The sequence below is a fragment of the Anguilla anguilla genome, chromosome 13 (genome assembly GCF_013347855.1).
Source record: "Anguilla anguilla isolate fAngAng1 chromosome 13, fAngAng1.pri, whole genome shotgun sequence".
NCBI classification, from domain to species: Eukaryota; Metazoa; Chordata; class Actinopteri; order Anguilliformes; family Anguillidae; genus Anguilla; species Anguilla anguilla.
The window spans coordinates 5,066,021-5,091,519 of NC_049213.1; the positions used below are offsets into that span (position 1 = coordinate 5,066,021).

The following is a 25,499-nucleotide window of genomic DNA, read 5'->3' on the forward strand; positions in this document are numbered from 1 at the left end:
CTTCTCTGAGCACTGTTTCTTTTACTGAGAACATTGGGCAGTGTTCGTCATATATTATGTGATAATCAGTATTGCCAGTAAATACTACTATGATTATCTTTATTCAGCACAGTTTGGAGAGCTCATTTCAAAGCACTTCACTGGGTTAAACCAAAAGATAAAGGGGGAACATACATAAAAATGATAAATGCTATACACATAAGAGTATGGTCAATAATCCTAGGAATAATTAAGATTTCATTATTGCATTTATGTATCCATGAAATTTATGCATTTAAAGTTAGTAAAGTACTGTTGCCATCACTGATGTGTCATTTCTGTAATTTCACAGATGTGAATATGTGAAGCAGTGTCGAGCAAATGAATGCCAAAATATTATTTAATGGCTGATGGCAAGATAGAAAATTTAGTTTAGATGGCAGGTCAAGATTCTGTGGCCAGTGTTTTGAAATCTCCGGTTATGAGCATTTTGCTAATAAAAATAATTTTTTTTCTTCTGATTTTTTTTCCACCCTGGTGTTTTGTTTCATTTGACTGGCAGTGAGAAAAGGTAATACAAAACTAAACTGGTCACACAAGGATTTCCCTTAAGTTAGTGTGTGTGTGTGTGCGTGCATGCGCGCGCGTGTGTGTGTGTGTGTGTGTGATTGGCTGCATTTTAGCATCCATTTCCTGTCCTTGCAAGAACAACATTGACTCCCACATAACAAATTACCCTGTTTTCCCTTTTAGGAAGTGACCCTGTTCCTCTCTGTGCTTTGTAAAATGTAGTGTGATTGTCTTGACCCTTGTCCTGGTAGTCCCCCTAAGGTCGGATGATGGTAATGTGTGTGTGTGACCACGGGTCCCTCTGTTCATCCAGGTGTCCCCGTAAACAGCAGGGTCTCCACCAAGATCCAGCAGCTGCTCAATACCCTCAAACGCCCCAAGAGGCCGCCACTGAGCGAGTTTTTTGTGGACGACGCCGAAGAGATTGTGGAGGGTAAGCCCAGTACTGAGGAGGAAATGTTCAGGTACAGGAAGAGCCTGCAGAAGCCTGCAAGCTGTCTGTCTGTTCACCCAAGTGATGATGATGGGAGGCCAGTTTAAAGCAGTTATTACGGTCTGGTTTTCCTTAGCCTCGCTAGCTAGATGTTTCATGTTCTTATGGGTATATAACGCCTGGCCATTATAAAGCACTGATTTGAGGGTTGAAAATCCCCAAATTGCAGGGAGGAGCTAAACTTGATCCCCCATGTGAAATATTTAACACCTTGAGTCATGGTTGGGGGCGGTAGACTCAGGACTGGTGAACCGGTAGACATGGTCTGACTCAGAACATCATTGCTGCGAACATGAATCATTTGGAGGGTAACATTTGCTGGCCTGAAGTTTCATGCACATAATAGAAAAAAGATTGATTTGCTACTTGAACACCGCAGGAACCTAACTGCACAATGTGTACAGAACTGAGTACAGCTACAGTTTAAAAAAAAAAAAAAAACCACTTATTTAATAGCTGGCATTTTACCTTTAGGTAGTTTGGCTCTGATTATATTAGCCATCATATTTCATCTAGATTGTATTTAGTGCCTTTCTTTGTGCCTCCCCGAATTCCCTCTGCTGTTCCGTCCCTCCTCTCTCTCCTCCCTGCTCCAGTACCCCAGCCTGACCCCAACACCCCAAAGCCCGAGGGCCGCCAGATCGTCCCGGTGAAGGGGGAGCCCCTGGGCGTGGTGAGCAACTGGCCCCCGGCTCTCCAGGCGGCCCTTGCCCGCTGGGGGGCCACGCAAGCCAAGAGCCCCGCCCTCACGGCCCTGGACATCACCGGCAAGACCCTGTACACGCTGACCTACGGTAAAACACCTCCCCTAGGGGCCTCCAGTGGCGTAGCCCATAGGGCACTTTCCACATGCTCAATGCGAGCCGCGACGTCGGCGGTTCGAGTCCGACCGCCGAACTTGGTCACGCATCTCTCCTCCTAGTTCTTCCTGTCTCTCTACACTATCTTGTCTAATAAAGCTGAAAAAAATAAAATATTAAAATACCTCCTCCTAATGGTCATTTAGGTACCAGAATTCAGATGAATGCATGTGAATTTAAAGGGGTGAGAAACACCACGTTTTTTGAGTTCTAGAACTTGAGTGTCCTGTTGCCATGTGATACATCTCATTAGTCCCATGGTTTAAAAAAAAAAAAAAATGAATATCAATTTAAGCCCTGCCACCGCATTTTGTGTGGAAAAAAAAATAAAAATCCATGCACTGCCTCCCTGGGGTGAAAAGTTTTGTTCCTCATTTTTGTTGGAGCCCTGCCCACATCCGTTATGTAGAAGTAGGTAAAAGCCCCATCTCCGCCCCTCTTCTTGAGTGATGGATGAGTATTATGTGTTCAACCCATCTAATATGACTGCCAAATTATCCTGCCTGGTTAGGGTTTTTTTCTCTTTAGATTAATTTAGCTAGAAAAATTGCTTGCTGCATTTTCTGTCGTTTAGCGCTGTTTTTGACACTTTACTAGTTCGTTAGTCGGAGTAATCATCCAGCTTGGGGTAGGGTCATTTGGCGTGAGGCACACTGAAACTTTTCAATGATTCTGATTGGTTCCTTGAGGCCATTGCTTGTCTGACTGTTTTAGGAGTTCCTAGTCACTGTAAAATGTGTGTTGCCCCCCCCCCCCAAGGAAAACTGTGGACCCGCAGTGTGAAGTTAGCATACACCCTCCTCAACAGACTGGGAACCAAAAACGAGCAGGTGCTGAAGGCTGGAGATCGGGTAAGAGAGACTGAGGACTCGCGAAAAACAAAAGAAGGGAACCTTCTAGATTAATAAACGTTCAGTCCCCAACACTGCTACTGTTATCCCCTTAGGGAATGAGAAGCCTTTTCCCTCAAATGTTATTAGTGCCATCCGAGCCGAAAATGACCTGAGTTTGCTTTTCTGAACGATTGCTTCTGAATCGATTGAGTTTTCTTACCCTTCACATTGATTGCAGGCAGTCATTAAAAAACTACTCCAGTTTACTCTGGGAACAGCAATACCGAAGCTGCATGGAGTTACTCTGAAACTGCTGGCACTGACAGAGGCACTGACACTTTCAGTTACACTGAAATGGCACCTTATACTGAATTGATTATATTGAACTCAGTTACATATTACGCTGAATTGATGGGTCTATTGGTATTATTGGTATCAAATTGCTGTCAAATGTACTGAAATTGTGGGCAGTCGTGTGGAAATTTCAGACGAATCGTTCACGGGCAGTTGCACTGAAACGGCCAGCCATGCAGTGTTCTTAATCGCATGTTTCCTTTTGCTGAAAGTGATCGAAATTGTAAAACTCAAGATTAGTTGTATTTGACTACGCACATTGATGCTCCAGTCCAAATCTTTCATGAATACAACAGGGTTCTTTGGTCCAAGATGACTGAAATGGATTAAATTTATACTTTAATTTTCCCAAAACATGAACTGATTCATTAATGAGGTGTGTGGGAAAACTGTCAGGAATAATTAGAGAATACTGAATAATACTTTTAGCTATCTCTTAAGGGGCTAAATCTGTGGAGCACCACATCACACATATAAAAATGATATTATGTAAATTTGCTAAGTGTTGAGGATTTGGGTGACCCGTGCTTGGGTGTGTTCTCCTCTCTTTGGCAGGTGGCCCTGGTCTATCCCAACAGTGACCCTGGGATGTTCTGGGTGGCCTTTTATGGCTGCCTGCTCGCCGAGGTCATCCCCGTGCCCATAGAGGTGCCCCTGTCTCGCAAAGTAAGAGTCCGCAATTCTAACCAATCATGTCCGAGAATGTCATACAGAACGCCACTGTCTCGCAAAGTAAGAGTCCGCAATTCTAACCAATCATGTCCGAGCATGTCATACAGAACGCCACTGTCTCGCAAAGTAAGAGTCCGCAATTCTAACCAATCATGTCCGAGCATGTCATGCAGAACTAAGTTAAGGTACCTTTGGAGGTGTGTGTGTGTGTGTGTGTGCGTGCATGTGCGTGCACGCCGTAAAATAACTGAAGGTGGTTGGAACAACTTCAGGACACCGGTCAGATAAGGTACAATTCTCAAAAACTATCATAAAGTATCTGTTATCCATTGCCATGAACATCAAGTCTAGTTTGCGCAGAAAGCATTGGCTAGTCAGTAAAGTTGTGGCAAGTCACAAACTAGAAGTGAAGCATGGTTACAAGAGATATAATAAAAAGCTACCACTTCATGATGGAAGATACAAGTGCAACGTGGAGGTGCTAGAAGATCAAGATACACGCGTTGCATGAAAGTATGTGTCTGTGTCCTAGGATGCAGGAAGTCAGCAGATTGGTTTCCTGCTTGGTAGCTGTGGAGTGGGCCTGGCCTTGACCAGTGAAGTCTGTTTGAAAGGACTGCCCAAGACCCCCAACGGAGAAATACTTCAGTTCAAAGGTCAGTGGACATTGCTGCAAAGGGCGTCAATAAATTGGGGAGAAAATTGAGGAAAAGAAAAGGACGTCAAAAAAAACCAAGGTTAAGCCATAACGCATTGGGAGGTACCTTCTCAGGGCCTGCAAACCTAATCCAAAAAACATCCATTCCAATGACCTACATGGGTCCCACTTCAATTTCAAAAATATGAATTGAGGCTGGATTTAAAGGAGGTGTGCTCAAATATTTTTCACATAATTTATGCATATTCATATGTAATTTTCTTTAAGAATCTTGGACCGAAGGGGATGTGCTTCTTAGGACTGTTGCAGGGAATCTGTCTGAGACTTCCTTTGGAATTTCATATAATTTAGGCTTGTGGAGCCAATGCAAATGAGTATTTTACAAAAACACCCCATGTGTACCTTATTGCACTGTAACAGTGTGCCTATGCATGCTCACCCATGATGTGTGTTTCTGTGAATCCCTGAACTTTCATTTGTGGCCGTATTTTGGGCTTTGGTCAGTCATTTTCTCTAAATTGAAAGTACAGTCCTGTGGCCATCTTTGGACTTGATCAAAATTTCCAAAAGTTTAATTTTCAATTTAACACCAGTATGTGCTGTAGACCACACATGGCAAATTGGTGAGAATCAGGAAACGTGTGTTCACCTCTTCAGCATGGAAAGATTAAAACAGAATAAGTCATTCATAGAGGTAGCACAGTTAGCATGCGGCTTGAAGATACTGTCTAATATCTTATTCGGCTATGGGGCACACAGGGATGAAATTGGTATCCATCGTCAAACTATGAGTAAAAGCCAGTTTGTATAGAATTTGGACGCTTACTTTAAACATTATAAGATACGCTAAATGCCAGTGATTGATTGGTTTTCTACGATACATAAACTGTCAAAATTTGATTGATCGATAGTTTGACCTTTTTTGACCTTTGATATTGTTTGGTTGGTGAGGGATAACGGAAGGGGGGGGGGGTGCGGTTGCCAGATGGTGAGGGTAAAATAAAATTAAAAATTTAAAGAAGTAAATAAAAAAATTATAAAAATGTTTAGAATGCTTGGTGTCACTTCCTATCCCCAAATCCTAAATGTCTCTGACTATTGATGGGCCTCAAACTAACTTTGGGGGCGATGCTCTAACATTACAGTGTCTCCTCCCTAACTCCGCCCTGCTTACAGGGTCGCTGTGGCCGTTTTGATTCTTGCCACCCAGCTGGACAATCGCAGAATGGGGGGAGAGTTGATTAGGATGTTGTTGCCTCTTGCAGGTTGGCCACGGCTAAAGTGGGTGGTGACCGACTCAAAGTACCTGACAAAGCCCTCCAAGGACTGGCAGCCCCACATACCGACCGCCAACACTGACCCTGCCTACATTGAGGTGAGACACCCCCCCTGTGCCCCTCCACACCCAGGCACAGACCTGGCCAGCCCCTCCTCCACTGGCTCCCCTGGTGTAGCGGTTAAAATTAACTGACTAATAGAAATGCAGTGAGGGATCGAATGGTACAAACGATAAAATGGGCAGGCTATGGCCAGAGGCAGTTAAATTAACTGGTGAAGTAGGCAGTCCCTGCAGAGAGATGTGTAGTAATATGCAGTTCAGAGGGGTGTGGTAATGTAGAGACGAGGCTGGAGCAGTCTGTAAACTTAGGAGAGAGACGAGGCTGGAGCAGTCTGTAAACTTAGGAGAGAGACGAGGCTGGAGCGGTCTGTAAACTTAGGAGAGAGACTAGGCTTGAGCAGTCTGTAAACTTAGGAGAGAGACTGGGCTGGAGCAGTCTGTAAACTTAGGAGGGAGACTAGGCTGGAGCAGACTGTAAACTTAGGAGAGAGACTGGGCTGGGGCAGTCTGTAAACTTAGGAGAGAGACGAGGCTGGAGCAGTCTGTAAACTTAGGAGAGAGACGAGGCTGGGGCAGTCTGTAAACTTAGGAGAGAGACTGGGCTGGAGCAGTCTGTAAACTTAGGAGGGAGACTAGGCTGGAGCAGACTGTAAACTTAGGAGAGAGACTGGGCTGGGGCAGTCTGTAAACTTAGGAGAGAGACGAGGCTGGAGCAGTCTGTAAACTTAGGAGAGAGACGAGGCTGGGGCAGTCTGTAAACTTAGGAGAGAGACGAGGCTGGAGCAGTCTGTAAACTTAGGAGGGAGACTAGGCTGGAGCAGTCTGTAAACTTAGGGGAGCGACTAGGCTGGAGCAGTCTGTAAACTTAGGAGAGAGACTTGGCTGGAGCAGTCTGTAAACTTAGGAGATACGAGGCGTTTACATGTAGGGGCAGGGCAACAGCTCTGTGAAACTGATTTACCCTCCCAGACATCTTTAACTAAAGAGAAACGTTTTCAGCCTACATACAGACAGAGTGTGTCTGAAGCCCACACGTGCATAGATGATCGCATAATACAGGAGCTCTAGAAGGATCTACCTCCCGCTGTAATTTTATATTTACTTTAAATTTTCTAATCGCCACACCTTGTGAACAAAGGAGGAGAAAGGAAGATGAGGAACTCTCTAAGATATTCTGGAGCTGAACCATTTAAGGCATCATATGTTAGGAGTAGACTCTTATAATCAGTTTTAAATTCAACAGCTGATGAAGGAATAAGATTCGAACCCTGGACTGATATGCCCACATTTCTTAGTTTTTGTCAGTACCCCAGCAGCCGCGTTCTGTACAATATGGAGACGTTCAAGGCTGAATTAGTGAAACCAGACAATAAAGCATCACAGTTATCCAACCGAGAGGTTTTAAAGGCATGAATACCGTGTCTGCAGGAGACGGTGTCTTCCTCGGTTTAGCTGTGTTCCTCAGGTGAAAGAAGGCCACTGTTGTGTGATATTATTAATGTGAGCCTGAAAGGAAAGGGCTGAATCAGTAGCCACACCCAGGTTTTTAACAACTGCATCGGGTGATACAGAGCATCCGTCTAGATTTAAAGAAAGGTTTAAGAATTTGTCTCTAAGAGATTTTGGTCCTACTACCAAAAGTAGGACTCTGAACTCCTCCCTCTAACTCCCTCTTCACATACTACTCACATGCATTACCATGCACCTACTGTATATGGTTGTGTGTACTATGCTTTTGTGATGATATGTTGACTGTATCCCTGTATTGTGTCGTGATAATATGTGGATTGTCTGCTGTTGTCCATTTATGTATTTGTGCTGCAGAGCATAACATAACATACTGTACCGAAAACAAATTCCACCAGTTTTGGTTGTGTGGCTAATAAACAATCTATCTGTCTATCTGTCTATCTGTCTATCTGTCTGTCTGTCTGTCTGTCTAAAGTGTAAGTATGAGTAAGACCTTTCAAAGTAAGAGTGAATAGTCATACTGATATGATCTTCCCTTGTGTCTCCCCGTCAGTACAAAGCCAGCAAGGAGGGCACGGTGATGGGCGTGGCCGTGTCAAAGATCGCCATGCTGACGCACTGCCAGGCTCTGACGCAGGCGTGCAACTACTGTGAAGGTGAGTCGTAGGCGCCCAGGGTTCGAGGGCGCGTCCTCCGACCAGATCACCTGGCGTCGCTCTCTCCTCCCACAACCGGTCGCTGTGGCTTCCCAAACTCAGTCCTGGGCCACCACGTGCGTGTTTTTGTGTGTCTGCGTGCGTCTGTGTGTGTGTGCATGCCTGCCCGCCTGCGTGCGGAGCCCCCTTGGATTTGTACTGTGGGGCCAGGAAGGAAATTGGGGTGCTGTCCAGCAGAGGGCAGTGCGTGTCTGTGTGTGAATGAAAACACTGGGCGTACACATTCGTTCTGACAGAAAAGCATCACACCATTACTTTCAGAGCACCTAGTAAACAGACTGCTTGACTCAGTGAGAGGCTTGTTGTTCATGACTGTGTACCCGATTGCACAGCTGACTTAGTTTAATATTGAATTTGCTGAAATGATTGTCCATTTGCTTGAAAGTGAGATTCTGCTAGCTTTAAAGTTGCTTTTACTCTTGCTCAGTTACTAGTAAATGGCTGTAATGTGATGACTGTACTCTGTATTGTGACCGTACAGTGTAATCCACTCGGTTTGCTGTTTTCTCTCATCTTCTCAGGAGAAACTATGGTCAATGTGCTGGACTTTAAGAAAGACATGGGATTGTGGCACGGCGTGCTCACGGTAAGCAAAGCCGATTGGCTCTTTGGTCTCTACGGTTACTCCCGCTCTTTATGGACATTTTGCACTCTGGAAAGCCAGGTGGTACTGCTCCTCCTGGACTTTCAGACTTCTTTGTATAATTGCTGCTTGCAACTGTATTTTTAAGATTTAACCGTGTAGGTCAATTCAAATTCTGTTTTGCAGTGACAACTTGGAGAATCAGCTGTTAGGGAATGTTTAAGTGTCAAGATGTAGACCAGTGGTTCTCAACTCGGGTCAGAAAGGGCCGGTGTGGGTGCAGGCTTTTGTTCCAACCAAGCAGTTACACACCTGATTCTACTAATCAACCTTTGGAGTCTTTACTAAGGACCTTGATTAGTAGAATCAGGTGTGTAACTGCTTGGTTGGAACAAAAGCCTGCACCCACACCGGCCCTTTCTGGCCCGAGTTGAGAACCACTGATGTAGAGGGACAGTATTTTGGGAATTAATGGGGACATTGTTATTTGTTGAACAAAGGATGGTACCTGCCACAGTGGTCCACTGGAAGTTCATTGACAGGTCTACAGTGCCAAGCTTGCTCTTGCATGTCGGTCTGAACGCTTTTGTCGCGGTCTGCGTTTCAGAGCGTTATGAACCGCATCCACACCGTCAGCGTCCCCTACGCCGTGATGAAGGCCTGCCCACTCTCCTGGGTCCAGAGAGTTCACACCCACAAAGGTAGGAGACAGCCAGGACCAGCATGCCCAACGGCCACGCCAGGATACGAGACCAGAGGCGTGTTCATATCCTTGTGCATGTGTCAGTCAAAGAGCCTGAAGGTCTCTGATTGGTCGGCTGTAGAATGTACACTTAGCAAATAGACTTGACATGGGGTGTGTATGTGTAGAGCACACTTCTAGCTGTATCCTCTTTTATGGATGTAATCCACATTAGTTTTTTTGATGTTTTGACTTATTTTGTGCCATGTAGTGCCATAATCAATTTAACACACAGTTAAATGCACTGTACCAATCCCAATGCACTTAACTGTATGAACATATATATGGCAGATCTGAAGACACACACATCTATATATTAGACCTGGGTTCTATTCAATGTTCAATTCAGTTTTTTTGGTATAATGCTTTCCACAAAGGACCAATGTCTTAAAGCCCTTTGGACTAAAGATTTGGGCTGAGGCTTCAGGCCACAAGGGTGAAGGGTGGGATTCCGTGGCTGTAGGCGGGTCCTGTGGCTGTGGGTGGGTTCCATGCCTGAGGATGGGTTTTGTGCCCGAGGGTGGGGTTCCGTGGCTGTGGACAGGTTTGTTCTGAAGCTCCCTCCCTCTCGGTCCTCCTGCAGCTCGGGTGGCTCTGGTTAAGTGCCGGGACCTTCACTGGGCCATGATGGCTCACAGGGACCAGCGGGACACCAACCTGTCGTCTCTGCGCATGCTGATCGTGGCGGACGGTGCCAACCCCTGTGAGTTCCCCACACTCCGCCTTTCTCATCCCGAATTCAGCCGAGCTCCTCTGCCCTTTACCTCGTCTCTGTCTCAATCCGCATCTGTCCTGTTCTGTTTGGTTATCTTTACTCCTAAAGCACTTCTCACTCTGATATGCTCATTACTTTATCATAGTGATCATACCCCTACTTGTGTAATGACTTATAGTAATCGTGCTTGCCTGGGTTTAGCATTTTTTGTGTAGCATGAGGAAAATTACCTAAAAAAATAAATACCCCTGTTGTTTTTCCATTGTTATCTCCGCCAGGCGGAATCCCCTGGAGGGGATTATGTGTTTGGTCGTGCGTGCGTGTGTGTGTGTGTGTGTGTGTGTGTGTTTGTGCGTGTGTGTCTCTGTCCGCAGCTAATCTCTCATACTACTGGGCCGATCAGCCCTAATATTTGTTGTGCATGCTGACAGCATGCCAAGGACCTCAATTCTGGAATATTTTTCCAAATCGGTCAACGACAAGCATTCTTTTGAATTAATTTCCATCATTGTCCATTGAAATACATCGACAGCTCACTCCTCCTAACCGGCCGGTAGGGGCCGCAAGTGAACATGAACTGCTTCCAAACGGACAGACACGCCTGGCGGAGATCTGCACTCTACTGAGCGCACTCTTCTAGTTTTAAATTAGGTTTATCCCCCACACGTATCACTTCCTGTCATGTAAGTTAATCTGCTCCTGTAATGTGTTGAAGTAGCGGAAGAAGGGCCTGGTGAGTAAAGCCTGCTCTCCGTCCCTGTGTTTGCGCCGTAGGGTCGGTGTCCTCCTGCGACGCCTTCCTGAACGTCTTCCTGGTTCACGGGCTGAAGCCTGAGGTCATCTGCCCCTGCGCCACGTCCCCCGAGGCCATGACCGTGGCCATCCGCAGGTAACCGCCCCCTGAGGCCCCACCCCTCTACCCCGTCCTCAAAGGGGCACCTGAGGCCCTGACCGTGGCCATCCGCAGGTAACCGCCCCCAGAGGCCCCGCCCCTCTGCCCCCTCCTCAAAAGGGGCACGCCTCTGAACATCCGGAGACATGACCTCCGCCCTTCCCCTGAAGGTCATTCTGTCTGTCCCACCAGAACATGGCTGTGCCCCCCCCCCAAAACGGCTCTTTAGTTAGGGGTGTCTCCGTGTGTTTTGGGAATGATAAGCTTGTCCAAACATTTAATGGTTTTGCGGTGTCGTGGTATCATGTGACCACTTGATAAATACACAGGTCCCAGAATAATCCAAAGAACTCTAGCCTCAGCTAAGGTCAGTGTTCATGACTTCACAATAGGAAAGAGACAAAAATGGGATTCATGAGAGAGTAGCAAGGCAGAAACCACTGCTAACCAAGAGAAACATCAATGCTCATCTCACATCTGCAAAAATGCACCTGGATGATCCTCAAGCCTTTTGGGACAGTGCAAAAAGATTAGAGAAGGTGCTCTTTGGATAAAAGAGGAATTTTATCTGTGTCAAAAAGGGTTTCGTTTGCCAGTCCAAATTGTGAAAAAATACAAGTGGCAAACAGGTAGAGATCCAAGGCACTCTTGACGGTGAAGTTAAAAGCCTTCATTGGAACATGGCAAGCAAAATGAAATGTGCTGGACGTACGCGTTGTGGCCTCGCTTGGCCTTCATCAGGGTAGGTTGAGGCTGCAATGCGTAGGTCCAGCATGTTTTGTTTGCCACTTGTATTTTTTCACAATTTGGACTTCAAAATGCACAGGGCGGCCTGCTGCAGTCAACACTGTTGTGGTCTGGGATTTAATCCGAGGCCGTGCTGGGCTGACTCAGCGTTTCGCTTACGGTTGTGAACGTTCTCAGTGCTCCTCTGAAGCTCTCCGTCATCCTCCCTCATCCCTCCCTCTTCCTCCCGTAGGCCAGGGGTTCCTGGGGCGCCCCTCCCTGCCCGGGCCATCCTGTCCATGGGGGGGCTGAGCCACGGAGTGATCCGCGTCAACACGGAGGACAAGAACTCCGCGCTGACCGTGCAGGACGTGGGACACATAATGCCCGGAGGTGAGGGACCTCAGCTCCCCCTGGGTCGTCTGTTACAGCCCTGAGGGCTGCTCTGTGTTACTCTGTGCTTTACAAAACTGGAGCGGTGGAGCCGTGTGTTTCAACATGGACACCGTGGCTAAGCATTACAGTTACTGTAATGCACAGAATATACCTCTGATTTTGTGCATTACAGCACTAACTGTGATTCTGTGCGTTACAGCACTAACTGTGATTCTGTGCATTGCAGTACTAACTATGATTCTGTGCATTGCAGTACTAACTGTGATTCTGTGCATTGCAGTACTAACTATGATTCTGTGCATTGCAGTACTAACTGTGATTCTGTGCATTACAGCACTAACTGATTCTGTGTGCTACAGCACTAACTGCGATTCTGTGTGCTACAGAACTAACTGATTCTGTGTGCATTACAGCACTAACTGTGATTCTGTGTGCTACAGCACTAACTGCGATTCTGTGCATTAGGGCACTAACTGTGATTCTGTGTGCTACAGCACTAACTGTGATTCTGTGCATTACAGCACTAACTGTGATTCTGTGTGCTACAGCACTAACTGTGATTCTGTGTGCTACAGCACTAACTGTGATTCTGTGTGCTACAGCACTAACTGTGATTCTGTGCATTACAGCACCAACTGTGATTCTGTGTGCTACAGCACTAACTGTGATTCTGTGTGCTACAGCACTAACTGTGATTCTGTGTGCTACAGCACTAACTGTGATTCTGTGTGCTACAGCACTAACTGTGATTCTGTGCATTGCAGCACTAACTGTGATTCTGTGTGCTACAGCACTAACTGTGATTCTGTGCATTACAGCACTAACTGTGATTCTGTGCATTACAGCACTAACTGTGATTCTGTGCATTACAGCACTAACTGTGATTCTGTGCATTACAGCACTAACTGTGATTCTGTGCGCTACAGCACTAACTGTGATTCTGTGTGCATTACAGCACTAACTGTGATTCTGTGTGCTACAACACTAACTGTGATTCTGTGCATTACAGCACTAACTGTGATTCTGTGTGCTACAGCACTAACTGCGATTCTGTGTGCTACAGCACTAACTGTGATTCTGTGCATTACAGCACTAACTGTGACTCTGTGCATTACAGCACTAACTGTGACTCTGTGCATTACAGCACTAACTGTGACTCTGTGCATTACAGCCCTCATGTGCATTGTGAAGCCAGACGGTCCGCCCCAGCTGTGTAAAACGGATGAGATCGGAGAGATTCTGGTGAACTCTCGCGCTGGAGGGACCATGTACTACGGCCTGTCAGGGGTCACCAAAAACACGTTTGAGGTATTTTTTTCCGCTCTTGTCTCTGTCGTTCATGGGCTTATTTGTGTGTTCTGCACACAAAAACATGCAGTAAGTATACGATCCAGTTTATGTGAATAATCTACTGGAACATAGCTGTTTAAGTGCATGTATGTAAGAATGTGAACCACACTGAAACATGCTGTTCCATGAACCAGAATTTGAAAACGCGGTGGTGCAAAATGAAACGCGTTTGTCTTCAGGTGATTCCCGTGAACTCCAGTGGTACCCCGATAGGAGAGATTCCCTTCGTACGGTCCGGCCTCCTGGGTTTCGTGGGGCCGGTAAGTGAGCAGGAATATAAAATGGCCGACTTCAGTGCTTTCTCTGTGGTGTTCTTTGTGTAACTGAAGCATTGTTGCTTCAGACTGAAGATGTATAACGCTTTTTGTGCTACAGCATTGACACCCCCTGTGTACCTACAGCAATAACACTGCAACAGCACTTTTCCCATAGATGTTACTGAACTGACACCATTACTATGTATATTATCATGTATGTTATCATGGTGTGGTACTGCTGCTATGACACTGTTGTAATATATATATATATATATGCCTTGAAAATGGCTTAACATTTGCCTTAGATGTTTGGGCTGAAAGCAAATAAAAATGTCAGTTTCATCACTGTTTTTATAAACAGCACAGACTGAATGTAGTCCTGTGACTCCCCTCCTCTCCCCTCCCGTCCCGTCCCGTCCCGTCCCTTCTCCTCCCCTCCCATCCCCTCCCCTCCCGTCCCGTCCTGCAGGGCAGCCTGGTGTTCGTGGTGGGCCGGCTGGAGGGCCTGCTGATGGTGAGCGGCCGGAGGCACAATGCGGACGACCTGGTGGCCACGGCGCTGGCCGTGGAGCCGATGAAGACCGTGTACCGCGGGAGGTGAGAGGACCTGGCCAACCCGGCCTCCTCTGCAGGCCCCCCGGCCTCCTCTGCAGGCCCCCCGGCCTCCTCTGTGTGTGTGTGTGACTGGCTGTTCTGTGTGTGTCGCAGGATCGCGGTCTTCTCTGTGACGGTGTTCTACGATGAGAGGATCGTGATCGTGTGTGTGTGTGTGTGTGTGTGTGTGTGTGTGTGTGTGTGTGTGCGCGCGTGCGTGTGTGTGACTGGCTGTTCTGTGTGTGTCGCAGGATCACGGTCTTCTCTGTGACGGTGTTCTACGATGAGAGGATCGTGATCGTGTGTGTGTGTGTGTGTGTGTGTGTGCGCGCGTGCGTGTGTGTGACTGGCTGTTCTGTGTGTGTCGCAGGATCGCGGTCTTCTCTGTGACGGTGTTCTACGATGAGAGGATCGTGATCGTGTGTGTGCGTGTGTGTGAGTGTGTGCGTGTGTGTGTGTGCGTGTGCGTGTGCGTGTGCGTGTGTGTGACTGGCTGTTCTGTGTGTGTCGCAGGATCGCGGTCTTCTCTGTGACGGTGTTCTACGATGAGAGGATCGTGATCGTGTGTGTGTGTGTGTGTGTGTGTGTGTGTGTGTGTGTGCGTGTGTGAGTGTGTGACTGGCTGTTCTGTGTGTGTCGCAGGATCGCGGTCTTCTCTGTGACGGTGTTCTACGATGAGAGGATCGTGATCGTGGCGGAGCAGAGGCCGGATGCCAGTGAAGAAGACAGCTTCCAGTGGATGAGCCGAGTTCTGCAGGTACTCTCTTCCCTCCGCTCTCCCTCCCTCCATCCCTCCTTCCTTCCCTCCATCCCTATCTCTCCACACACCGTCGCCCCCTCTGTGTGCCCCCTAGTGTCCCTTAGCCTTAATGGGTAAGCACCAGATATTATAAATAATGAAATACACCAGCCAAATGGAAGAAGTTGTCCTGTTTTATCTTCTACAGACTCACCAGAGCCAGAGTTATCCGAGTATGGTAACTGGTAATGATATTGATATGACGCTGATAGAGTCCTTTGATTCAGAGACAGATATTTCAATGCAGTCCATTTCTGTCGTCTTTTCTACTAAATGCTGTCAATTTCTCTCATCTTTTCAACCTTAAGAGCTGTTAGTGTGCACCCTATTGCGTCACTCATCACAGAAGAAATTTTCCAGGAGTGATCAATTTGTCAAATTTGAAGCCATACTAACAACAATTTCAGCTTAATTTAATTAAAAAACCTCTGGACTAGATAGAATTGGTCTAATATCTTTTGTGGTGCTTTCCCTTTAAAATTGGCTAAGTGTCTTGGGTTTATAGTTGTTATAGTGAGCACTTAATTGATTGAATAAAACCGTTGATTGGTTAACTCACCTCACCGGGATTCTTGGGTCTGAAATGGTTGCAGATTTTCAGATGAAAACTTTAACCACTTGGAGTCTCCCACGCGTTTTAAATTTCTGTGACATCATCAGGTCCTTGAGATTGTTTTATTTAATCTGTTTGTTAAGGAGAATGTGAAATTTTAGCGTAGATTCCAAAATAATAAATCTGATGTACCACCACCGTCATGGCTAAAAGCCCTGTTTTCATGTGTGGTCCCTGGGCAGGGCAAGTATAGCAATAAAGTATGATGATGTGTGTGTGCATGTATATTTTTTTGATAGAGAGAATTTGCACAAAGTCAGATAGTAATGCAGATTTTCGTTTGTTTCTTCCTGCAGGCCATAGACAGCATCCACCAAGTGGGTCTGTACTGTCTGGCTCTGGTTCCTGCCAACACCCTCCCCAAAACACCACTTGGCGGCATCCACGTCTCTGAAACCAAGCAGCACTTCCTGGACGGCCACCTGCACCCCTGCAACATTCTGATGTGCCCCCACACCTGTGTGACCAACCTTCCCAAACCGCGACAAAAACAGCCAGGTATGACCTACACACCTGCCTCACTGTCCTTCCCAAACCAACACACCTGTGTGACAAACCTTCCCAAATCAAAACACCTGCATCACCAACCTTCCCAAACCAGCACACGTGCGTCACCAACCTTCCCAAACCAGCACACCTGTGTCACCAACCTTCCCAAACCAACACACCTGTATCACCAACCATCCCAAACCAACACACCTGCATCACCAACCATCCCAAACCAACACACCTGCATCACCAACCATCCCAAACCAACATCCCTGCATCACCAACCTTCCCAAACCAACACACCTGTGTCACCAACCTTCCCAAACCAACACACCTGCATCACCAACCATCCCAAACCAACATACCTGCATCACCAACCTTCCCAAACCAACACACCTGTGTCACAAACCTTCCCAAACCAACACACCTGCATCACCAACCATCCCAAACCAATACACCTGCGTCACCAACCTCGTGGTGTTTTGGGGATAAAATCACACAAAACTGTACGTGTATCTGAGAATTAGCGCTGTATTTTCTGGCCAGCGCATGGTGCGTTGCGAGCTGTTGCACTGGCAAAATGGTATTTTTGTCATGGAATTTGACGCACCTCAGCCATTTGTGTGTGCGTTGTGCGTGTGTGTATTACAGATTTGGTTTGTCTCTCTCTCAGTGGGGGTGGGGCCAGCCTCCATCATGGTCGGTAACCTGGTGGCGGGAAAGAGAATTGCACAGGCAGCCGGGCGGGAGCTGGGCCTGATTGATGACCAGGAGCTGGTCCGGAAGGTAAGGCCAGTCCCTGACTGTGAGTAATATCAGTTAGAATAACACAGCGGGGTTAGCATACGTGTAAGAGATAATCTCCGGGTGGAAATGGCAAAAAACTGTAGAGTAATCAGGAAGGAAGTGTCAATGAGAAACTCCTCCACAAGTCATCACCTTCTTAAAATTACAAGTAGTTTGTGCACATTGTTTGTCAGTACCAGGCTGGGATTTAACAGGTAATATTTGGTGCACACATTACCAATCACTTATATCTATAAATCTAGCCAAAGCAGAAAAGTGGACGAAGAAAAACAAAGTAGAAATAATTTATAGTTTCCAACTTTTGCTGTTTTTTTCTATCTGTGAAGGCCAGTGGGGAGGAGCATATTCCCTATGGGCAATTCTCTCTCTGAAGGCCAATGGGGAGGAGCATTTTCCCCTTGGGCAGTTCTCTGTGAAGGCCAGTGGGGAGGAGCATATTCCCCCTGGGGAGTTCTCTCTGTGAAGGCCAGTGGGGAGGAGCATATTCCCCTTTGGCAGTTCTCTCTGTGAAGGCCAATGGGGGAGGAGCATATTCCCTATGGGCAGTTCTCTCTGTGAAGGCCAATGGGGAGGAGCATATTCCCGATGGGCAATTCTCTCTGTGAAGGCCAATGGGGAGGAGCATATTCCCGATGGGCAGTTCTCTCTGTGAAGGCCATGGGGAAGAGCATATTCCCCTTGGGCAGTTCTCTCTGTGAAGGCTAGTGGGGAGGAGCATATTCCCTATGGACAATTCTCTCTATGAAGGCCCTGGGGGAGGAGCATTTTCCCCTTGGGTAGTTCTCTCTGTGAAGGCCAGTGGGGAGGAGCATATTCCCCCTGGGGAGTTCTCTCTATGAAGGCCAATGGGGAGGAGCATATTTCCCTTGGGAAGTTATCTTTGTGAAGGCCATGGGGGAGGAGCATATTCCACTTGGGCAGTTCTCTCTGTGAAGGCCATGGAGGAGGAGCATATTCCCTTAGGCAGTTCCCTCTGTGAAGGCCAGTGGGGAGGAGCATATTCCCCTTGGGGAGTTCTCTCTGTGAAGGCCAATGGGGAGGAGCATATTTCCCTTGGGAAGTTCTCTCTGTGAAGGCCATGGGGGTTGGGGGAGGAGTCTGAAGCTCATTGTCTGACTAAAGGCCTGCTCTGTTTTGTCTTTATCTCTCGGATGTCGTGGGGGTTTAGCTCTGTCTGTGGCCCACCATGATGGTAAGGATGACCGCCCGCCGGTCTGATCTGCTACTTCCTGTCAGACGTGCTGCAGAGCCTGTCAATCACTGCTTTGATGACCATTCCCCTTACCTATTATAGAGTGTTTACGTCCCGCCCACCGCAAAAAAGTGACTGGACCAAGGAAGTGGTTTGAAATAATGGGATTCAAACATTAAACATCGTATCTTAAAGTAATATAAGTAATTACACAACCTCTTTCTCCAAACCATGTGCTTCCCATATCAGTTTTGTTATATCTTTTTAAGTATTCCTCTCGGGGAAATCCCATTGTTTCAAACCACATCCTAGGTCTGGTCACTTTTTCGCCGTGGTTGGAGCTATATTACTTTACTCTGTATCAGGGGTTCACATAAACCTTACTGTGTGCCGTTAGCTGACGAGAAAACCTTAATAACAACGGTCGAGAAACCGCTGCAATAGCGAAGTAACGGAGAAGAGTTTCTGAAATCAAGTGTGAGCAATTAGCAGTGTGTAGTAGCGCAGTCATACGAGTTGGTTGTGTTGAGCGTAAACGGGACAAACACAGCACAGTAGTGGTGTGCTGTGGTGCACTCTCGTTGGATAGATTAGTGATGGGTTTGAAGTATGGTTGGGGGATTTATCAGTGATGTTAATTTCTGAGTGCAATAACAGTCATAGCCACCGTGTGGTGTATTGCCTTTCTTCGCGTCTTTTTATCTTTAATTATACTTGACGCGGTAGTAAACAACCACAGAGGCCATGTGAAGTGCCTCCTCTGTGACCGATTGGGTGACCGTAAGACAGCCAATTAGCAGCAAGGCCTCACAGGTCCATGTGATTGGTTAAAACACATCACATGATCACATGGAAGCTGTACGACCTTGGTGCTCATTGGCTATCATCAACACGCAATAGATAGCAGTGGTGACGTGTCTTTGACGCAGTCCCTTTAGCTTGGTTGTTTACTAACCGCTTCAGGTGTAATTGAAAAGAAAAAGACGGAAAGAAAGGAAAGGTAATCACCAGATTTTGGCTATGACCGTTATTGCATTCGATAATTCTTGTCACAATATATCGCCCATCCCTAGGTTGAAGTGGTGTCTGTGGGGGGGGGGGGGGGGGGGGGGTGCAGTCATGGCCATGAGTGATTATTCCATACATGAGTGATTAGTCCAAACCGGGTTCGCGGAATAAGTGATTATTCAGCATTACTGACAAGCTGATTGGTGTTTGTTCAAAACTGTAAAGATTTTCCAGCGGAGCAGAGGAACAGCACAGAGAGCAGTATGGAGGGCTTTCTGAAGGCTGATCTCCAGGGATCTGTCTGGGATCTACACAGACCTGGGTCAAATACGTATACGTATTTGTTTTGGATTCAAATACTTTTCTGTGCTCTGTTGATCTTGCCTGGTGTAATTCAGCCTGCCAATATGACCAGAAGGCGGGGTTTGCACTTTTTGACAGTATTTCATCGGTTCCAATAAACCCGACAAGATCAGTAAAGCACAGAAAAGTATTTGAATCCAAAACAAATACGTATTTGTCCCAGGTCTGAATCTACAGAATCAGATTTAGCCCCACAGCCTATGCCGCTACGATCACGTTTAACGAGATGAGTCTTGTTTTGTTCCTGCATTCAAAAAATCACAACATGGTAGTGTGGACACATACAATGTCCAAATTGGCATTTCAGAGGCATTTTATTAAGGCATTGTATGTGTGTGACTGATATAAATCAGAGATTATGTGCACCCCTGTTATGTATCAGCAGCAGATGTGGCTCAGTATGAGAGCTCCGAGACTCTGCATGGTCTCCTGTGTTATGCAAGCAAGCCTGCATGTGCATTTAAAAAAGGCGTTCCTTTACCACCGTGTGCACCTTCTCTGCTCCTGTTCCTTACCGATCAAAATGGATGGAAGCATATCATCCACATCAACAGCCGAGTTTTTTTAGAAAAATAAAATAAAATATTTTAAATTAAAAAAACATCAAAAGAAAGTCTTATTTCAGTTCTAGTCATGTTCTATTGAAGTGGATGTTGTTTTCCACCCCACCTCCCCCAGTGTTGCCAAGCTGGTGCCGACTGTTCTCCTTTGCGTGTGATTGCCTGGCTTGGTGTCATTTCTGTTGTGTTGCTTGGCGATCTGTTCAGTGGTTCAGGCCTCAGGCTGTATCCCGTTAACGCGTGAGCTGGCTGTGAGTTTGGGGCTCATACTGATGAAGGTGCCACAGTGTGGATGATGGCTGTGAGTTTGGCTCAGAGCTCATACTGATGAACGTGCCACAGTGTGGATGACGGCTGTGAGTTTGGCTCATACTGATGAACGTGCCACAGTGTGGATGATGGCTGTGAGTTTGGCTCAGAGCTCATACTGATGAACGTGCCTCAGTGTGGATGATGGCTGTGAGTTTGGCTCATACTGATGAACGTGCCACAGTGTGGATGATGGCTGTGAGTTTGGGGCTCATACTGATGAACGTGCCACAGTGTGGATGATGGCTGTGAGTTTGGCTCATACTGATGAACGTGCCACAGTGTGGATGACGGCTGTGAGTTTGGGGCTCATACTGATGAACGTGCCACAGTGTGGATGATATCTGTGAGTTTGGCTTATACTGATGAACGTGCCACAGTGTGGATGATGTCTGTGAGTTTGGCTCATACTGATGAACGTGCCACAGTGTGGATGATGGCTGTGAGTTTGGCTCATACTGATGAACGTGCCACAGTGTGGATGATGGCTGTGAGTTTGGCTCAGAGCTTATACTGATGAACGTGCCACAGTGTGGATGATGGCTGTGAGTTTGGCTCATACTGATGAACGTGCCACAGTGTGGATGATGGCTGTGAGTTTGACTCAGAGCTCATGCTGATGAACGTGCCACAGTGTGGATGATGGCTGTGAGTTTGGCTCATACTGATGAACGTGCCACAGTGTGGATGACGGCTGTGAGTTTGGGGCTCATACTGATGAACGTGCCACAGTGTGGATGATATCTGTGAGTTTGGCTTATACTGATGAACGTGCCACAGTGTGGATGATGTCTGTGAGTTTGGCTCATACTGATGAACGTGCCACAGTGTGGATGATGGCTGTGAGTTTGGCTCATACTGATGAACGTGCCACAGTGTGGATGATGGCTGTGAGTTTGGCTCAGAGCTTATACTGATGAACGTGCCACAGTGTGGATGATGGCTGTGAGTTTGGCTCATACTGATGAACGTGCCACAGTGTGGATGATGGCTGTGAGTTTGACTCAGAGCTCATGCTGATGAACGTGCCACAGTGTGGATGATGGCTGTGAGTTTGGCTCAGAGCTCATACTGATGAACGTGCCACAGTGTGGATGATGGCTGTGAGTTTGGGGCTCATACTGATGAACGTGCCACAGTGTGGATGATGGCTGTGAGTTTGGGGCTCATACTGATGAACGTGCCACAGTGTGGATGATGTCTGTGAGTTTGGGGCTCATACTGATGAACGTGCCACAGTGTGGATGATGGCTGAGTTTGGCTCATACTGATGAACGTGCCACAGTGTGGATGATGGCTGAGTTTGGCTCAGGGCTCATACTGATGGACTGAACTGTGTCCTGGCTAAAGTCCTCAGCCGTGTTACTGAGGATGCTTATGTGAACATAAACTGATGCTCCTAACTCTTACCCAAAATCCTCACCTCTCCCTTCTCTCCATTTCCCTACATACCTCTCCTTTTTTTCCTCTAGTTACTTATTCCCTTCTTTCTTTTTTCCTTTAGTTCCTTATTCCCCTCTTTCTTTTTTTTCCTTTAGTTCCTTATTTCCTTCTTTCTCACAGAGGGACCTCATTGATATGTGACATGCACATACCTAGATAATAGAATTACGTTTCACCGGTAACTCTTGTCAAATAGATAGGTAACCTCCACCTCTTGTTCTGGCACAAAAATGTGATTTCCTTTCATATCCCCTATGGGTACAGTTCTAAATTGAAATAATCAGAATTTTAAATCTGACTAACAGTGCCTTAAATCAGTTGATAGAACCTGCTTTAATTAGATTGGCTCCTCCTACTGTGACATTCCCTATTGTGGCTCCTCCCACTGTGACATCCCGTATTGTGGCTCCTCCCAAAGTGACATCCCCTGTTGTGGCTCCTCCCAGTGTGACATCCCCAATTGTGGCTCCACCCACTGTGACATCCCCAATTGTGACTCCTCCCACTGCCCCATGTCTAAATGAGCATGGATACATGGAAGAAAAATGGCTGCCGCATGTAACTAATTCAGAAGGGAATACGTAGGTTCACATTACCACGTGAACACAGAATGCTACATTAATGTTAAGGTGGTGACGCTTGTGATTCCACAAACAGAAGCCCCTTTTGGGAGGCCATTTTGTTTGTTGGCATGTGGTCAACAAACGGAGAGCGGAGCGGAGGGTTGTGGCTGTGCGCTCACTGGTACTCTGCTCCTTCCAGCACCAGTACCTGGCCGAGGCCTTGCAGTGGAGAGCCAGCTCAGACCCAGACCACGTCCTGTTTGTGCTTCTCAATGCGAAGGTACAACACACACACACACACACACACACACACACAAGCACGCACACACACACACACACACATACTCATACATACGCACACATACACACACACACGCATGCACACACACACATACTCATACCAACACACACACACACACACACACACACACACACACACATACTCATACATACGCACACATACACACACACACGCACACATACATACTCATACATACACACACACACACACACACACACGCACACACACACACACACTCATACATACGCACACATACACACACACACACGCACATACACACACACACACGCACATACACACACACACACACACACACACACGTGCATGCTCAGTTAGTCCCACAGTTAATGCAGTTAAACAGGAAGCAGTGTGTTTGGTGCAGTGATGTGTTTCTCTGTCTGTGGGGTGTTAGGGCGTGGCCGTGAGCACTGCCTCCTGTGTGCAGCTGCACAAGCGGGCGGAGAAGATCGCCTCTGCCCTGATGGAGAAGGGCAGCATCAACACCGGAGACAACGTGGTGCTTCTGTACCCTCCTGGTGAGTCGCACACACACACACACACACACACACACACACACATACACATACACACACACGCGCACACGCATACACACACACGCGCACGCGCACGTGTACACACACATATATGCAGGTACACACACACACGCATGTACAAATACACACCATGGGGCTCAACAAGGCTAAAGTCAGTCTCACAGAAACTGTGCTCTGGACCCCTTGGGGTTTCATACTGGCTGATCAGGCAGACATTGGCCTCTTGGGGTTTCATACTGGCTGATTAGGCAGACATTGGCTTCTTGGGGTTTCATACTGGCTGATCAGGCAGACATTGGCCTCTTGGGGTTTCATACTGGCTGATCAGACAGACATTGGCCTCTTGGGGTCTCATACTGGCTGATCAGACAGACATTGGCCTCTTGGGGTTTCATACTGGTTGATCAGGCAGACATTGGCCTCTTGGGGTTTCATACTGGCTGATCAGACAGACATTGGCCTCTTGGGGTCTCATACTGGCTGATCAGACATACATTGGCCTCTTGGGGTCTCATACTGGCTGATCAGACAGACATTGGCCTCTTGGGGTTTCATACTGGCTGATCAGACAGACATTGGCCTCTTGGGGTCTCATACTGGCTGATCAGACAGACATTGGCCTCTTGGGGTTTCATACTGGCTGATCAGACAGACATTGGCCTCTTGGGGTTTCATACTGGCTGATCAGGCAGACATTGGCCTCTTGGGGTTTCATACTGGCTGATCAGACAGACATTGGCCTCTTGGGGTCTCATACTGGCCGATCAGACAGACATTGGCCTCTTGGGGTTTCATACTGGCTGATCAGACAGACATTGGCCTCTTGGGGTTTCATACTGGCTGATCAGACAGACATTGGCCTCTTGGGGTTTCATACTGGCCGATCAGACAGACATTGGCCTCTTGGGGTTTCATACTGGCTGATCAGACAGACATTGGCCTCTTGGGGTCTCATACTGGCCGATCAGACAGACATTGGCCTCTTGGGGTCTCATACTGGCTGATCAGGCAGACATTGGCCTCTTGGGGTCTCATACTGGCTGATCAGGCAGACATTGGCCTCTTGGGGTCTCATACTGGCTGATCAGACAGACATTGGCCTCTTGGGGTCTCATACTGGCTGATCAGACAGACATTGGCCTCTTGGGGTCTCATACTGGCTGATCAGACAGACATTGGCCTCTTGGGGTCTCATACTGGCTGATCAGACAGACATTGGCCTCTTGGGGTCTCATACTGGCTGATCAGACAGACATTGGCCTCTTGGGGTCTCATACTGGCTGATCAGACAGACATTGGCCTCTTGGGGTCTCATACTGGCTGATCAGACAGACATTGGCCTCTTGGGGTCTCATACTGGCTGATCAGACAGACATTGGCCTCTTGGGGTCTCATACTGGCTGATCAGGCAGACATTGGCCTTTTGCGTTGCGTGTAATGTGCTCTCTTCCCTGCAGGTATTGATCTGATCGCCTCCTTCTACGGGTGCCTCTACGCCGGCTGCGTCCCTGCCACCGTTCGACCCCCCCACCCGCAAAACCTGGCAGCCACCCTGCCCACTGTCCGCATGATCATCGACGTGAGTCTGTGTGTGGATCACGAGTGACCGAGCGAGAGAATGTCAGTAAGCCTGTGTTGGGGTTACCTGTGGGAGAGCGTGTGTGGAGTTACCTGTGGGAGAGCGTGTGTGGAGTTACCTGTGGGAGAGCGTGTGGTATTACCTGTAGGAGAGCGTGTGTGTGGTATTACCTGTGGGAGAGCGTGTGTGGTATTACCTGTGGGAGAGTGTGTGTGGTATGCCTGTGGGAGAGCGTGTGTGGTATTACCTGTGGGAGAGCGTGTGGTATTACCTGTAGGAGAGCGTGTGTGGAGTTACCTGTGGGAGGGCGTGTGGTATTACCTGTGGGAGAGCGTGTGTGGTATTGCCTGTGGGAGAGCGTGTGTGGTATTACCTGTGGGAGAGCGTGTTTGTGAGTGTGCATGAGCGTGTATGTAAGGTGAGCTCCATAATGTTTAGGACTAAGACCTATTTAGGGGGCCAGGCACCAAGGGTGTGTAGCACCCCTATTTTCTTTGGATTATTATTCTTCCTCTCATTTTTCTTCCACTTCTTGCTAAATTTTCATCCCTTTCCCATGTTCAAAAACTCACAAAACTTGGCAGGCATGTCCAGTATGGCTGACAGTTTATTATGCATGACATCCATGCCACTGACCACTAGGTGGTGCTGTTGCAACATTTAAAAAAGTTATTGTGGCCATCTTGTTTCACTTACATGCACCACATTTCTTCCACGTGT

The 25,499-nt window shown here is 47.4% G+C and overlaps 1 protein-coding gene across 2 annotated transcripts in view; it reads left to right on the forward strand.

Annotated features, from left to right (window-relative positions):
- The window catches only part of LOC118211896 (disco-interacting protein 2 homolog B-A-like), a 78,266-nt gene that overhangs the window by 43,245 nt on the left and 9,522 nt on the right, over positions 1 to 25,499 (forward strand). The window contains exons 7-28 of one of the 2 annotated variants that reach the window (XM_035389461.1): positions 863 to 982; positions 1,639 to 1,836; positions 2,662 to 2,753; positions 3,645 to 3,755; positions 4,294 to 4,417; positions 5,685 to 5,794; positions 7,782 to 7,884; positions 8,466 to 8,530; positions 9,135 to 9,228; positions 9,853 to 9,972; positions 10,759 to 10,873; positions 11,856 to 11,995; positions 13,170 to 13,306; positions 13,528 to 13,608; positions 14,075 to 14,202; positions 14,842 to 14,956; positions 15,908 to 16,109; positions 16,774 to 16,886; positions 18,076 to 18,099; positions 22,545 to 22,625; positions 23,059 to 23,182; positions 24,658 to 24,779. In XM_035389461.1, coding sequence (XP_035245352.1) covers positions 863 to 982; positions 1,639 to 1,836; positions 2,662 to 2,753; positions 3,645 to 3,755; positions 4,294 to 4,417; positions 5,685 to 5,794; positions 7,782 to 7,884; positions 8,466 to 8,530; positions 9,135 to 9,228; positions 9,853 to 9,972; positions 10,759 to 10,873; positions 11,856 to 11,995; positions 13,170 to 13,306; positions 13,528 to 13,608; positions 14,075 to 14,202; positions 14,842 to 14,956; positions 15,908 to 16,109; positions 16,774 to 16,886; positions 18,076 to 18,099; positions 22,545 to 22,625; positions 23,059 to 23,182; positions 24,658 to 24,779 — 2,519 coding nt within the window. The remainder of the gene's footprint in view (positions 1 to 862; positions 983 to 1,638; positions 1,837 to 2,661; positions 2,754 to 3,644; positions 3,756 to 4,293; positions 4,418 to 5,684; positions 5,795 to 7,781; positions 7,885 to 8,465; positions 8,531 to 9,134; positions 9,229 to 9,852; positions 9,973 to 10,758; positions 10,874 to 11,855; positions 11,996 to 13,169; positions 13,307 to 13,527; positions 13,609 to 14,074; positions 14,203 to 14,841; positions 14,957 to 15,907; positions 16,110 to 16,773; positions 16,887 to 18,075; positions 18,100 to 22,544; positions 22,626 to 23,058; positions 23,183 to 24,657; positions 24,780 to 25,499) is intronic. The other variant, XM_035389462.1, reaches the window with a different exon arrangement.